Source organism: Magallana gigas, chromosome 4, assembly GCF_963853765.1.
Source record: "Magallana gigas chromosome 4, xbMagGiga1.1, whole genome shotgun sequence".
Taxonomy (NCBI): Eukaryota; Metazoa; Mollusca; class Bivalvia; order Ostreida; family Ostreidae; genus Magallana; species Magallana gigas.
Window position 1 is genome coordinate 1,112,627 of NC_088856.1, and position 15,953 is coordinate 1,128,579.

General features: G+C 34.4%; 2 protein-coding genes across 5 annotated transcripts in view; one reads left to right on the forward strand and one right to left on the reverse strand.

Moving 5' to 3' along the window:
* Nucleotides 1–15,953, reverse strand: part of LOC136269546 (integrator complex subunit 13-like) — an 83,733-nt gene that overhangs the window by 24,983 nt on the left and 42,797 nt on the right. For 2 of the 4 annotated variants that reach the window (XM_066080820.1, XM_066080821.1), the window contains exons 14-18: nucleotides 12,784–12,941; nucleotides 12,153–12,359; nucleotides 11,890–12,002; nucleotides 10,520–10,670; nucleotides 9,442–9,989 (exon numbers count right to left, since the gene is read on the reverse strand). In XM_066080820.1, coding sequence (XP_065936892.1) covers nucleotides 9,935–9,989; nucleotides 10,520–10,670; nucleotides 11,890–12,002; nucleotides 12,153–12,359; nucleotides 12,784–12,941 — 684 coding nt within the window. In that variant the 3' untranslated portion in view covers nucleotides 9,442–9,934. Of the gene's footprint in view, nucleotides 1–9,441; nucleotides 9,990–10,519; nucleotides 10,671–11,889; nucleotides 12,003–12,152; nucleotides 12,360–12,783; nucleotides 12,942–15,953 lie in introns of those variants that run through there. The other 2 variants (XM_066080822.1, XM_066080823.1) reach the window with 2 other exon arrangements.
* On the forward strand, nucleotides 1,278–7,988 carry LOC105317715 (interferon-induced protein 44). Its single transcript, XM_066080826.1, has 7 exons — nucleotides 1,278–1,328; nucleotides 4,543–5,075; nucleotides 5,611–5,672; nucleotides 5,985–6,182; nucleotides 6,288–6,434; nucleotides 6,807–6,978; nucleotides 7,501–7,988. The coding sequence occupies exons 2-7, from the start codon at nucleotides 4,553–4,555 to the stop codon at nucleotides 7,806–7,808; spliced, it is 1,410 nt and encodes a 469-aa protein (XP_065936898.1). The 5' UTR covers nucleotides 1,278–1,328; nucleotides 4,543–4,552; the 3' UTR covers nucleotides 7,809–7,988.

Sequence of the window (15,953 nt, forward strand, 5' to 3'; positions counted from 1 at the left end):
AAACAAATGTGCACAAAACAGCCAGTCGAGTTGTCTAAATTGAGTACAGAATTTGATGACGAGAGCAAACCCGCGACCCACCTTAATCAACTGTGTAAAAAAAAAAAGGACAATATCAAGTAAACCATCATGGTATTTAGCAACCTATAATGATACACAGTCCACTGACCACTGATAGAGAACGGTGTATTATCATTAGAGGTTGCTACAATGGTCCTTACAACAAAACTAGTGTTGTGTGGAGTTTACTGTATTGTTGAATGAATGAATGTTTATTTCTCTCAAACTATATCAATGGTACATGATGTTCAAAAATTTTTTTACAAATGTTCAAATGCTGGGTCAAGTTAGAAAGAGTACAGTGTTAAATAAATCGAGCTAATATTTTCTTAACAAATATGGACAATTTTTTAAATGAATCAATGTCATTAGTATTCGTAAAATTCCCAAATTTATAAGTATTAACATTTGTTAAATATTTTTCTTCAGTTTGTTGTGGAATAAAGAAAATGCTTGGCATTTCATAACATAGTGGTATTCGTCACCCAAAGTGTTTTTATTACATAATGAACAATTTCTATGACATCTTTCTATGTTATTCCATCTTCCAGTTTCAATAGGTTAAATTTTGTAAATATCAATCTTTAATCATTTGGAAGTTTCATAAGATAAATTTACAATCCAAAGCTTTTCTTAAAGATTGTTCCCTCGATGATTTATTATCCTGAGCCAAGCTAAGGTTGGTATCGAATTTAATTAACTACTGAGGAAAGTGAAAATATCTTTTGTCTGTTCGAGACAGCATTGTTAGATCACTACCTGTGTGATATATGGATTTTATTTTCACAAATATTTTTACCTACCTGTAGTCGTCATATAAGTTTTTAGGATTGCCTGGCACAAAAAAAAACTTTTACAATCTACTGTGGTTTCATTAATGTTCCAGGGTATCAATTTTCGTGGATAAAGTGAAAATCACAGTTTCAAGGATACGTAAATTCATGGCCAATGACCCTTTTAATACAAAATAGAAATAGAAATTGCGTTTCAATGAACATTTAATTTCATGGATCAACTTAACAACGAAATCCACTAAAAATTGGTATTCAACGAATATTGATGAAACCACAGTATTTGTTACAATGGTCAGTTTACCGTCTTCATTGTGTATTAAGTTGAAAGATAGTTTAAAGGATTTAAAAGTAACAGAGGGGGTTAACTATACGTGAACTATAACGCACAACCCGCAAAATGTATTCTTTTGTGGTTGATATGTTACACCGTACTTGAATAATCAAAAAAAGAAACGAAAGTAGCAGAATTGCACGGTTTGTATAGTTTTATTGTTACTTTGAACAATGTAGTTTCTTAACGTTAGACTTTATACCCAAGGAGCTCACATAGTAAATATGAACTAACAAATGTACGGTTTTGGCAAACAACAGTTGCAAACTAACTTATTTCGATATATTTACATTATCCAGTGTATTTGCCTGTGATAACAATGCGTATCGATTTTGTACTATATAACTCATAATACAAATGCAGGCAAATTGAGCCGCCAGCGGGGTTTGTTTATTTATATTTAAATATTTAATCGTACTATGGCCTAATATTATATAAATATAAGTAATAAGGAATCATTCTTTGAATATTATGAGGTGATAATTTCGGTCGGGGCGTGTTCAAATCTATCATAAAGCCCTTCGGGCTTTATTGGATTTGATCACGCCCCGACCAAAATTATCACCTCATAATACTCAAAGAATGATTCCTTATTCCTTATATAAGCAAGATTATTCGTGTTCTTCTTTCTATTCCCCTTGCAAGTTACCCGTTTATTAGCACATATCACCTAAACCTGTATTTTGATATCATAAATGATTAAGGTGCATGTCTAGATCTGCATGAATTATCAAAATAACGTCATCAATTTTTAGTATTTTGAATATTAATTTATTAAGTACATGTCTTGCATCTTAGATATTATCATTACATCCAAAGTCAGTTAAAGTGCCCCAAACATTTCCGAAAAATGGCTCAGTACAGATATCGCAGGGAATGTATAAATTTGGATAGAGCAACATCTGAATGACCATGAGAAACACACATAAGAGCTATGGAAAATAAGATGTTATATTTTTCGGACATATTTAACAAATCCAGTGTAATTTTAGTTCTAAAGTGAATTACGTACCTTCATGTAATACTATACAAAATGTAAAATAATTTTTTATTGTAGCATTCAAAAATAATGTTTCAAGTAATAATGCTTGATGCAGATAGAGTAACTATCCAATTAAAAACCATAGTTCAATGGAAAATTGACTATCAATTCTAAAATAGTCCATTTACCACATAGTATCTGTAAGGTAAAAAGAAAAAAAAATGTTGTGTTATTAAAAAACCTATTTTATTTATTCTTTTTTTTAGACTTGCATTCTAAATTCAACAAAGAATTATGCATCTGCTTTCATTTGTATACCTTTTAATAAGAGGTTCTTAAGTTTTTATGTTGAAACTCAGAGGAAATATTTGTTTTGATACATAGTGAAATGGTCTTCTTTGTAACGTGATTCGCGTCAATGCCTTAAATTGCAAATCTATATGTTTTATTCATGATTAAACAGCAGTTATTTCACAAATGAAAGTATGGGAAATAAAAAAAGATATGTGGCAATACTTATGCAAATGATAACATATATCTCTAAAGTGTTATGATTGTTTCAAATCAGATTATGTCACATTTTACATATCTTGTTAAATATTAGGGGAATTCAAAAGCTGTATGTTCTTAAATAACATAATAACTACTTACTACAGATAATAAAAGCAATGTTTTCTTGTGTCCATATAAATTTGATGGGAATGGGCAATACATTATATTTCAAAATAAACCTGTAGAATAAAACAAGCAACGTATCGTAGTTCACAAACGAGGTTGTAAGAGTCAATATGGAAATAAACATAATATTAAGAAGTAAATACAGTTATCTTATTGAAGGGATTTTAACAGTTTATCACACAAACTTTGAACTTTTCTTCATATATTTCAGAAAATTTAAACATATTTCTAGTCTCTTCCTGCTTTACTGGCTCGTTCAAAGAGACAGAATATCAATATTTCTCTGTACTAGGAATCCAAGTCTTGTCTGTCTGTTCGGGCCATCTAAAGGACTTTACCCCACATATCATTAATGTGAAATGATATCCCTGGTCGTATCCGATAATTTTTTCAACACACAGTGTACTATAAACCTTTGTACATGGTGACAATATGCGCGCATATGCTTGATACTTGCGTTCACCTAATCACCAACAATATAAATGCTCCAGTGCTTGCTTTCTGTAAAACTGTTGGTAGGGGTGTCACTCTCACTGCCTTGACAAGGATCAGAGCTCATACAACAAGTTACCCACTTCTTGCAAGCCTTATGGTACCAAATTGACGTTTTTGAAACATGCGTCCCAGAGACATGATCTGAACGGCTATTACAAATCACCCCCCCCCCCGGCGTGAAAAACAGCATAATAACCTCTTCTTTCCGATAGTTTTCTCTAACCTTTGATCTTTTTGGTTCCCATCAGTATTTCTTTTAAAGCTTTGCATATTTCATTCTAGTCATTATATGAAATTAAAAGAGTAGTTATGTATGTTCGTGAATTACGTTACACTGCTGTAAATTACGTTACACTCAAATACAGACTTAATACCGATTTAAACACCCATCGAATCAATATTTATATTTCATATTTATGATAAATTATTTTTTGAACCTAAATATGACCACTCTCGTTTGTGACATCCGGTTTTGATCAAATTTGGCTTCTAAATTTTTCATTTTAATACATTAAATGGGATTAATACATCGTAATATTTTAATTCATAAGTCAGTCATAGCTAGATATTATATTTAATCCCCTCAACAACTAAAGATGGAGAATTTGGTTTTCAAAAATCGCTTGTAACAACAAAAATTGTTTTGGGGCACTTTCACTGACTTTGGATGAATAACGTACTTGTAGGCTGGCCTAACATATTCCTCACTCTTTTATCCTGCTGATAATACTTTAAAAATCAATTTAAACATTTTATGTCGCATCAATGCACGTCGATTGGGTTTTCTTGCAAGATATGCATGTAAACATAAGGCTCACTATAAGATTCACTATTACCATACCTTTACATAAACATTACAAAAGAATGTGAGTTTTTATCTTTAAACTTGAATTCGGACTCAAGTATCCTTAAAATTATACCATTGGTAATATCAGTCACACTGTGGTATTAAATTCGAATTAATTACAACTAACAAATTATAGTCCCCACCACTTAGCAATGAATGAAATGATCACATTGCAAAATAACACATGTATCTCTAATATAACTTAGCGATTAACAAGTATACTCATAGAATAAATACTAGAAAATGATGCATTCAACTCGTTTCATAAAATATAGAAAACTTCAACATTTTTTTCAAAACTGTTACAAGACTACATTCATAAGTTAATTCCTTTGTTTGTGCATTTGTTTTAAAGTTTATAAAGCATGGCGGAGCTACTTACACGTAAAGACAAGAAACAAATATCACAATGGATTGGCAGGGACAGTCAGTTTGAGCTCCTATACAAAGTAAGCCGTGACGGGTTGTCTTACCAGAGGTTCCACGAGTTGTGTGACAACAAGGGGCCCACTGTGACCATCTTTTACAACAAGGATAACAACGTGTACGGGGGGTACCTGTCAGACAGCTGGGGTAGTACTGAGGGCTGGTGTACAGACCAGAAAGCATTTCTATTCAAACTACATTCTGCTGGCAACTGGAAACCAGTGATGTTTCCTCATACAAGTGGACAAACTCATTTTAAACAAAACGATCACGGACCATGGTTTCATTCGTTGCCTTCATTTTACTCAGGTTCTATTATGAATAAATCAGCAGACGGCTATTACGTGTTATATACTTCTTCCTTTTTTGACGGGCAAAATTTTGACAGGAAAGGAGAGACCGTCGATTCAGTGGCAAACAGTCACAATAACGTCAGAGATCTGGAGGTCTTCCTGGTCAAAGGTACATGTAATTAATATTGCTTTACTCAGCCATCATTTTTAATAGTACATGTATTTGATTATCAAAATGAACAAGAGACTCAAGAGTCTTCACGATCAGATCAAAACAGAAGGTCAAATGTCGGAGTTCATTCATTGGCGTCGTCATCTTTAAAACGTTAGAAAAATTGATCAGATTTGATTACAAGATAAACATAATACATTCAGTCATCACGCATGCATTTCATTTACTTATAACATCAAGGAATTGAAACCGTTAAAAACTAGTTGAAATAACGTATAATAATTAAGTATTTTGTATTTGCCAATGGTTTCTTGCTTTAATCAATATCTCAGTATGGTTATTAAAAGAGATTTATAATATTTTAAGAAACTAAATCTCTAATATCTATTCAGTTTTCAATGTGCACAGCTCTGCTATTGCTGAATTATTTGTTTCGTTTTTGTTTTTTTTTCTCTTTTGTTTTCGTAGTATTAAATTATGCAAGATTATTTAATATTGTAGAGTGTATTTCGTGTCTTTGTTGCTATTGTAGATGGATTGCCAGATGATGAGCTTGAATCTCCCTGGAGGGACTCATCAGAGTGGAATTCAGAGGTATATCATTGACTGCTTTTATCTACAAATAACCCAGTCACTCATCCACTTCAATAACTTCGCAAAGAGATCTCAGGTTATTTCGAAAACACTCACTCAAATTTTCATTAAAATAAAATAAATGTTTGCTTTAATCATATCAAACACGGATTACTAGCGGTTTCGAATTCAAGAGTTACAACATCTACCAAGATAATAACTATATTTATATAATGAACACCAATGCTGCATCCTTGAATTGAACTGCATATCGAATACCTGTCTCTTACATCTAGTAATCAGATAAAAGTACTGCTTATTTTGCCTTTTTAGACTTTTCAAGAATTAAAAGAATTTGTCGCAAATTACGAGCCCCTGGAGGAGATGAAGATCCCTGAGGTCAACATCCTACTGATAGGACAGGTCGGCGCCGGGAAATCAAGCTTCCTAAACACCATCAACTCAATCTTCAAGGGCGGGATATCCTCCCGCGCATGCACAGGGAGCGCCGAAAACAGCCTCACGAAAACAGTAAGTTTAAGATTCTGTCCTCACTAAAATAACATTCTAATTGAAAGATTCAATGTTTAAAGATGTTAAGAACGTTAACAAACCTTCAATTCATCTCTTTATCAGTTTGAAAAATTCCGGATCCGTGACCCATCAACCAAGAAATACCTCCGTTTTCGGATTTGTGACACACGGGGCGTGGAGGAGGGGCTGTCCATCAAAAGTGAAGATCTGGGCTTTATTCTGGATGGAAACCTCCCAAATCATTACACGGTATTGGATGTTGTATCTTCCTCAACTGATAAATAATCAATGTGTCTTTATATGGTTAGTTTTTTAAGATGATACATGAAATAGCACAAGAAAAGGTTGGTAAAGAAAGCCCAAATGGTTCATTGAAGCCATCATTCACAACTTTGACATTATAGGTAGCTTGACAGTAAAAAGGGGCATTGCAAATTTTTCAAACAAAACAAAACGTTTCACTTTTGACATGGATACGGAGGTTTGATTAGGTCTACAATATGACTCTTTAATCTTGTATATATCTAATGATGTTGTGCATGTTAAACTCCAAAGTAATTTCTCATCTTAGTAAAATATTGCCTCACAATACAAGTAACAAATTGAGTCAATCTGTTTCAGTTTAACCCTGTAGAGAAAGCATCAACAAAAACTCCAGGCTTTGTCAAAGAGCCCACAGTGAAGGACAGGATACACGTGGTGGTGTTTGTACTTGACGGTAGTACCCTAGACGTCCTGTCTGAGAGGGTCGTCTCAAAACTCAAGGATATCAAAAGTCTGGTGGTGGATAGGGGTAAGTAACTTCTGTCTGTGGGGGTCGTTACAAAACTCATGGAGATTAAAAGTCTTTTGGTAGAAAGTGGTAAGTAGCTTCTGTCTGAGAAGGCCATTACAAAACTCAAAGATATTAAAAGTCTCGTGGAAGATACATGTATAGAAAGTAACTTCTCTCTGAGAGGTCGTAAACCTCAAAGAGATCAAAGCCTTAACAAAAGAAGATTGTTAAAAGACACAACGAAAAAAACAACAATTTTTTGTTAAAAAGGCCGTGCTTTACTACAGAGACGTACTTTTATGTCTCTGGTTTCTTCTTATAGAGGGGTTTTTCTTTTATAACTGTAAGAAATTAAGTCTCTTGGTGGACAGGTGTGGTTGTGTAAGTGTGATTTACGTCAGTCTCATATAGTGGTTTGAGATGAGTTATGGCTGTCAGAGATTTAGAAGGGGCGAGTCAATATCAAAAATGTTTGTGACACCGGGGAAACTTCAAAGATTAAAAGTTTGTACAAGTGAAAAATTGTTTTTTTGTTTCTAGGTATACCCCAGTTGGCTTTTCTAACAAAGATGGACAAGATTTGTGAAAGAGTAAACAAAGATGTCAGCAAAATGTTCACGAGCAGTGTCGTAGAAGATGCCGTCAATAAAGCCGCTGACATCATCGCTATCCCAAGATCCCATGTTCTTCCGGTCAAAAATTATGAGAAGGAAACTCAACTGAAGACGGATATAAACATCCTTGCCCTTACAGCTCTACGACAGTCGCTCATGTTTGCAGACGACTTTCTGGAAAACCAGTATGAACTGGTACAAGAAAACTCGCAGACGTTAAACACACGGGACTGAAACTGGTCCTGGTGCTACCTGGTTCAGTGGAAACGCTTATAACTAAATAAATTTTCTTAAGAGTAATTCCCGCCTGTTCTTATTTTGGAGATCAAACAATATAGTATTCATCTGAGCATTTTATTTTCAGAGAATTTTTGTTTTATTATGATTATAAATAAAAGGAGAATTTTAAAAAAACTATAAGAGATATCCACATCTTAATTACCAATATGGCAATAAAACAACTTTGATTGTTTTAAAATGAAGGCATCATGACTTCTAACACGGTGACCTAAATTAACTAAAGTAAATCTTGTAGAATGCGACATTTTGGAACGAAGCGATAACCTAATTTAGACGGGTCCTCACTGTCACACCTGTACAAGGATACATCATTAAAATCAATTAATATCATTCAAACATGTTATACATTGTAAAGTTAAAATATCGGTTTACAGCAATGGAATTGTGAATATAGACGGGTCCTCACTGTCACACCTGTACAAGGATACATCATTAAAATCAATTAATATCATTCAAACATGTTATACATTGTAAAGTTAAAATATCGGTTTACAGCAATGGAATTGTGAATAAAAGATTTAACTGTAATTCATTTCGGATTTAGAAACATTGCTTTTATGCTATAGCTGTTCAATGAATGTAAACAGTGTTTACCAAGGTTAAAACACGTACTGCAGTGATGTCATTCCTTTGTTCCTGCAGTCTAAAATTTTCCTGTGACATTCCGATATAAGTAAGCTTCTTAAAATCAGAACGTTACTAATAGTTACAGTACTTATATCCTTCAAAATCGGACTGTCTCAGGTAAATCAAAAATGAAATTCAATGGCAGTGTTTTAAGTACGATATACGATATGCCTCAAACAGTTCTGTATGAAAAAATATTGGACAGTACTCGGCCCTAAAGAGCCTCGAAACTTTCTGATATTTTTTTTCATACAGAACTGTTTTTGGCATATATCCATTACGTAAAACATGGTTAAATACTATTACTGGAAACACTAAATACAAGAATATTGTACCTTTTCTGAATAACTTGGAAATAATGATAATTACAACAGTTGAATAGATGATTTATATCCTAAGTCTCCAGACTTAAAATGCAAAATAATCCCATGACTGATACATATTTCTAAAAAAATTATTTTCAAGTTTTCTACGTGCGTAGATGGAATAAGCAAAATAATGAAAAGATGCTATAGTTACCGTAATCTCATAATTTATTTTTTTGGAAAGAGGGGTAACATAACAGTCATCTTACTAAAAAAAAGGCTCAATTCCAACATTTCTTTGAAGATTTTCTGCCAACTATTAGACATCTTAACATACACATCTACATGGAGTATTCAATATTTTCAGCAGAGAGCAGTAAGTAACTAGATTGTTCACAAAACGGAACCTTCCAGATAAAGATGTCCGTAGCTGCTTGTCCAGAAATTAAAGCTCATCTAAGTCGTTTCTACTGACATATACAATACATGTATCCAAAAAAATGTTCATCGTCGCTTTTTAACTGGTATAAATGCCCTTTGTCAGGGAAACCTTCTTTGAATAACTTACAGCCAAATGAATTATGACAACAATGAAACCTTTGTCTCTAGACTTGAAATCAAAATAATCCAAGATGCATTTTTATGTATTTTTTATTTTCAAGTTTTGCATGTCAATATGTGGAATAGTCAATATTATAAAGATACCAAGCTAACACTTTTTTTAAATTGGTAAGGGGACATAACAGTCATCTTATAAAACAATTCCAGCACGGTTTCCCCAGGACTTCCTACCAACTCGTCTACATATCAACACATAGTATCTAATGATGCAACAGAAAACAGAACGTTTATACTAGATTGTTCACTGCAAAATGGAACCTTCTAGATTTGCACAAGAGCTTCTGATAATTCAGGAAACTTATCAAAGTGATTTTCACCGACACATGCAGCCATGAAGATCTTGACTTTATTGTAATTGTCCACACTCACGGAGATGTCACTGACTGGTCTATTACAGATAAACTCCAATAGAGCTCTTCCATTTCTATATGGATGGTTGTGGCCATCTTGTTGACACTTGGGTGTTTACAGATTATCATCACTAAATCTTTCATGGACAAAATGTCTCTACATCTTCTTCTGGATCCCCATACCCTTCTGTGGTGGAGTCGACACATCCATTCTGAAAAACAGATAAAAGATGTGACATTGTTTTACAAAGGTTGTCTGCATTTAGATTAGATCTCTTTCATATAAAAAAATTAATCAGAAATATAAACTCCTAATTTGACAATTTCATCATAGACTTTTAATTTAGCAATTTAAACCAACTATTCTAACTCATGTATATCATGTACAAAATATTTATGAGAAAATTTGGAGAATTAACAAATGAGTAGCTTTTCATTTTTCAACATTATGTGCTGGAATTGCACCACGTTCAACAAAGAAAACAGTATGCCTGAGACTTTAATGAAAAGGACTCCTTGTAAAATACATGTAGTGCCATTGTAAACTTATATACATGTATAAACCAAATTTCCTTTTGACACAGTTCTCTGCATTTAATAACCAAAATTCCTTCATGCATTTTCAATAATGACTGCTCAGAATTATAATTTTTTTCATAAAAATTCTCCTGTTTGAAAATGAAATGTTAACCATCTATTAACCATCAATCCCTGTTCTAACCCAGCAGCCCACGTTAATTACCCAGAATTCTCCTGTAACTGTTTGTTAAGATTCTGATACAGCTCCGCTTGGTTTCCGTCGCTCTGTGCACGCCCCGAGAATTCCACATGCCGCTTGGAGTGGACAGACTTGATGCGATCAGTCCATAGCGAAAGCAGATTACTAGCACCTGATAAAAATGAAGAAATTATTGATTAGCCATCAGACAAAACCAAAAGCTGAGATCATTATATATATATAGGTTACAATAAATTAATTTGACAATGCATATATTTCAAACACAACCTTATTGCAAGACATGTAATTAAAGTAAATGGTTAAGATTAAACTGTATGTTCTGTATATCAGTATTTTCAGCTTTAACACAACAAATTGTGTCTAGACAGTGCACCCTCTACAAAGACAACTTTCAGAACACCCTTCCCATAACATTGTGTCTAAACCACCCTTTACACACATAGACCACAGTCTAAACACCCTTTCTTTTTTATTGTGTAAAGAACACGCTCTACATACATCTAGACACCCTTTAGATACATCTAGACACCCTATAGATACATCTAGACACCCTTTAGATACATCTAGACACCCTATAGATACATCTAGACACCCTATAGATACATCTAGACATCCTATAGATACATCTAGACACCCTATAGATACATCTAGACACCCTATAGAAACATCTAGACACCATATAGATACATCTAGACACCCTATAGATACATCTAGACACCCTATAGATACATCTAGACACCCTATAGATACATCTAGACATCCTATAGATACATCTAGAACACCCTAGAGATACATCTAGACATCCTATAGATACATCTAGACATCCTATAGATACATCTAGACACCCTATAGATACATCTAGACATCTACGTCTAGACATCCTATAGATACATCTAAACACCCTATAAATACATCTAAACACCCTATAGATACATCTAGACATCCTATAGATACATCTAGACATCCTATAGATACATCTAGACACCCTATAGATACATCTAGACATCCTATAGATACATCTAGACATCCTATACATCTAGACACCTTATAGATACATCTAGACATCCTATAGATACATCTAGACACCCTATAGATACATCTAGACATCCTATAGATACATCTAGACATCCTATAGATACATATTGACATCCTATAGATACATCTAGACACCCTATAGATACATCTAGACATCCTATAGACATCCTATAGATACATCTAGACACCCTATAAATACATCTAGACATCCTATAGACACCCTATAGATACATCTAGACACCCTATAGATACATCTAGACACCTTATAGATACATCTAGACACCCTATATATACATCTAGACCACCATCTATATGCATGTCGGTCACCGTCCACCTACCTTTGCTTTTGAACTGAGTATCATCAGTGCTGAGTCTGGATTTTTTAACAGAGGATGGTCCCCCTTCTGATTTGTTCATTTCTTGTTTTTCCTTCTCTGTCATTTTCTGAAATCTTCAAACAAAAAAACAAAAAATTTTAACCTAAATTTCCTTAATTTCCAATGCTTTCTCTAATAAACAAAATTCCATCAGAGATTACAAATTTCAAATGCATTTTCATCAAAGATTACAAATACGCAGACAATGAACTTTGACCCCTGACCTGTCGAGCTCCTTCCAGGCATAGTTCTGGTCAGTGTTAATCTCCTGTTTCTCCTCCTTTGTGCTGCTGGGGGAGGATTTGACGTCGTCGCTCGGCTTCTTACACTTCAGGAGACACTCAAGCACCCTCTGGTGTTGGGGGGAGGAGTCCGCGTGGGCACGGATCAGGTTCTCTAACTCCGCCCACATCTGTTTGTACTGCTCGTCTCTACAGAGATTATCAGACATAAATTAGCAAGAAAGCAAACCTACCCATTTAAGATAAATTGAGTTCTGGCCTCCGGATCATAAAGCAATTTTAAACGTAAGTAAAAATTTCTGTCCGTCATAAAATTATTGCTTTTCATAAGATAATGATTGAAATTTGTAATTAACAACGATATATCAAGATATTTTTAAATGCATTTCAATTTTTTTCAATCAATAGACATTAAGACAGTGTACAAATATTTACTTGAGTCTATGATTGCTTCATGATCCTGGGGCCTGGATTTAGTCTGGGTGCAACTGATTAAAAAATTTTAAGGATAGAATCTCTTTCAAGTGACTAATGGATTTGATTTTCTCCAATTGTTGAGTTGCCTGGATTGACAGGGAAGGTACCAAGAGTATGTGCATTTTTCTGTTTTTACCTTTTTGGTCCTTTCCCGCGGGTTCCTGCACTAGAGGTGGGTAGGGGTTCGTTTCGGGACTCCATCCCCACAACATGGTAGATAGCTTTCTGACATTCCAACACATCCTCGTCATCCAACTTCTCCTTGACAATGATTGTAGGGAGCGGGTCAATGTGCTACAGAGACACAGAAAATGAAATTCAATATAGGAAACTCAGCACCACCCCAAAACACTGACCATATAGTATTTATCTTAAATATTGCATACAATTACAAACAAGAGGCCCATGGGCCACATTGCTCACCTGAACAGCAGTTCCTTGTAACATTACATTTCGTAGCATATGCTTTTTCTATTTTAAACATTGAACCCCTTTCTGGGGACCCAGTTATGGTCCGAGGTTTATGGTTGGCTTGAACAACATAAATAGTAACATAGGAATGAAAATATGTAGCACTGCGGTGGGACCGCACGTACACAACCTGAAAAACTGAACGTAGAAGAGTTCCACTTCAAGAGGAATAACTCTCAGACTGTACAGAACATCAAGAAAGATAACTCTTGGTTCCTCTACATTAGAGTTTACACAATTTGAGGATCCTTGCATAGTAATCTCACAAACTGTAGCATTATAGTTCTCAAGAAAAACTTTTTAAAAACATTTTCAATATATCTTTCTATGTTAAACTTTGAACCCCTCTTGGGGCCACAGTATTAGTCCAGTGCTAAAGTTTTTATTATTTGGAATCTACATTATTTAAGGATTCTTGCATAGTTATCTCACAAGCTGAAGCATTATAGTTCCCAAGAAAAAGATTTTTCAACATTTTCCCTCTTTATTTCTATGCTAAACTTTGAACACCTCTTGGGGCCCCAGTATTAGATTGAGGTCACGGCTTTTATAATTTCGAATCTACACTATTTGAGGGTGCTTACGTAGTTATCTGACAAATTGATGCATTGTAGTTCTCGAAAAGAAGATTTTTAAACATTTTCCATATATACTGGTACTTCTACATTCAACTTTAAACCAATCTTGGGTCCCTAGTATTAGTCAAGGGGTCACTATTTTAAAACTGTCGAACCTTCATTATCCAAGGTTGTATGCATGATAGTAATCTCACAAATTGAAGCATTGTAGTTCTCAAGAAGAAGATTTTTTAACATGTTACCTTTATATTTCTATAATAAACTTTGACCCCATCTTGGGGCCCCAGTATTGGTCCGGGGGTCACGATTTTACCAATTAGGAATCTACATAAGCGAAGGATGCATGCATAGAAATTCCACAAACTTAAACATTGTAGTTCTTGAGAAGAAATTTTTTTAAACTTTTCCTTTATGTTTTTTAAAATGTTTAAATTTTGAACCCCTCTTGGTGCCCATCAATTGTCCGGGAGTTACAATTTTTTGAATCTACATAATTCAAGGATGTACATGTATGTATAGTAATATCCCAAACAGTTGCACTATAGTTCTTGAGAAGAAGATTTTAAAACATTTTCCTATATATGTAAAAATCTAAACCCCTAATGGGGCCCCACTTTTTGTTCGGGGGTCACAATTTTTACAATCTTCACTATATATACAACCTTTTGTGTATGTATTGGCATTTTTGGTGAAGTGGTTCTTGAGAAGAAAATTTTTAAACATTTTTCATATGTAGTTCTATGTTAAACTTTGAACCCCGCCTGGGGCTGTAGTTTTCGTCTGAGGGTCACGATTTCTACAATTTAGAATCTTCATTATACATACAAGCTTTTGTGTAAATATTGGCATTTCTGGTGCAGTGGTTCTTGAGAAGAAGATTTTTTAAACATTTTCCTATGTATTTCTATGTTAAACTTTGAACCCCGCCTGGGGCCCCAGTTTTGGTCTGAGGGTCTTGATTTTTACAATTTAGAATCTTCACTATATATACAAGCTTTTGTGTAAATATTGGCATTTCTGGTGCAGTGGTTCTTGAGAAGAAGATTTTTTAAACATTTTCCTATGTATTTCTATGTTAAACTTTGAACCCCGCCTGGGGCCCCAGTTTTGGTCCGAGGGTCACGATTTTTCGATTTAGAATCTTCACTATATATACAAGCTTTTGTGTAAATATTGGCATTTCTGGTGCAGTGGTTCTTGAGAAGAAGATTTTTTAAACATTTTCCTATGTCTTTCTATGTTAAACTTTGAACCCCGCCTGGGGCCCCAGTTTTGGTCCGAGGGTCACGATTTTTACAATTTAGAATCTTCACTATGTTTACAAGCTTTTGTGTAAATATTGGCATTTCTGGTGCAGTGGTTCTTGAGAAGAAGATTTTTTAAACATTTTCCTATGTATTTCTATGTTAAACTTTGAACCCCGCCTGGGGCCCCAGTTTTGGTCCGAGGATCACGATTTTTACAATTTAGAATCTTCACTATATATACAAGTTTTTGTGTAAATATTGGCATTTCTGGTGCAGTGGTTCTTGAGAAGAAGATTTTTTAAACATTTTCCTATGTATTTCTATGTTAAACTTTGAACCCCGCCTGGGGCCCCAGTTTTGGTCCGAGGGTCACGATTTTTACAATTTAGAATCTTCACTATATATACAAGCTTTTGTGTAAATATTGGCATTTCTGGTGCAGTGGTTCTTGAGAAGAAGATTTTTTAAACATTTTCCATATGTAGTTCCATGTTAAACTTTGAACCCCGCCTGGGGCCCCAGTTTTGGTCCGAGGGTCACGATTTTTACAATTTAGAATCTTCACTATATATACAAGCTTTTATGTAAATATTGGCATTTCTGGTGCAGTGGTTCTTGAGAAGAAGATTTTTTAAACATTTTCCTATGTATTTCTATGTTAAACTTTGAACCCCGCCTGGGGCCCCAGTTTTGGTCCGAGGGTCACGATTTTTCGATTTAGAATCTTCACTATATATACAAGCTTTTGTGTAAATATTGGCATTTCTGGTGCAGTGGTTCTTGAGAAGAAGATTTTTTAAACATTTTCCTATGTATTTCTATGTTAAACTTTGAACCCCGCCTGGGGCCCCAGTTTTGGTCCGAGGGTCACGATTTTTACAATTTAGAATCTTCACTATGTTTACAAGCTTTTGTGTAAATATTGGCATTTCTGGTGCAGTGGTTCTTGAGAAGAAGATTTTTTAAACATTTTCCTATGTATTTCTATGTTAAACTTTGAACCCCGCCTG

Coding starts and splice junctions, on each gene's coding strand:
- LOC105317715 (XM_066080826.1), top strand. CDS start 4,553: ATGGCGGAGCTACTTACACGTAAAGACAAGAAACAAATATCACAATGG. Junction 6,183..6,287: donor AAAACAGCCTCACGAAAACA/GTAAGTTTAAGA, acceptor TCTCTTTATCAG/TTTGAAAAATTCCGGATCCG. Junction 6,979..7,500: donor AAGTCTGGTGGTGGATAGGG/GTAAGTAACTTC, acceptor TTTTGTTTCTAG/GTATACCCCAGTTGGCTTTT.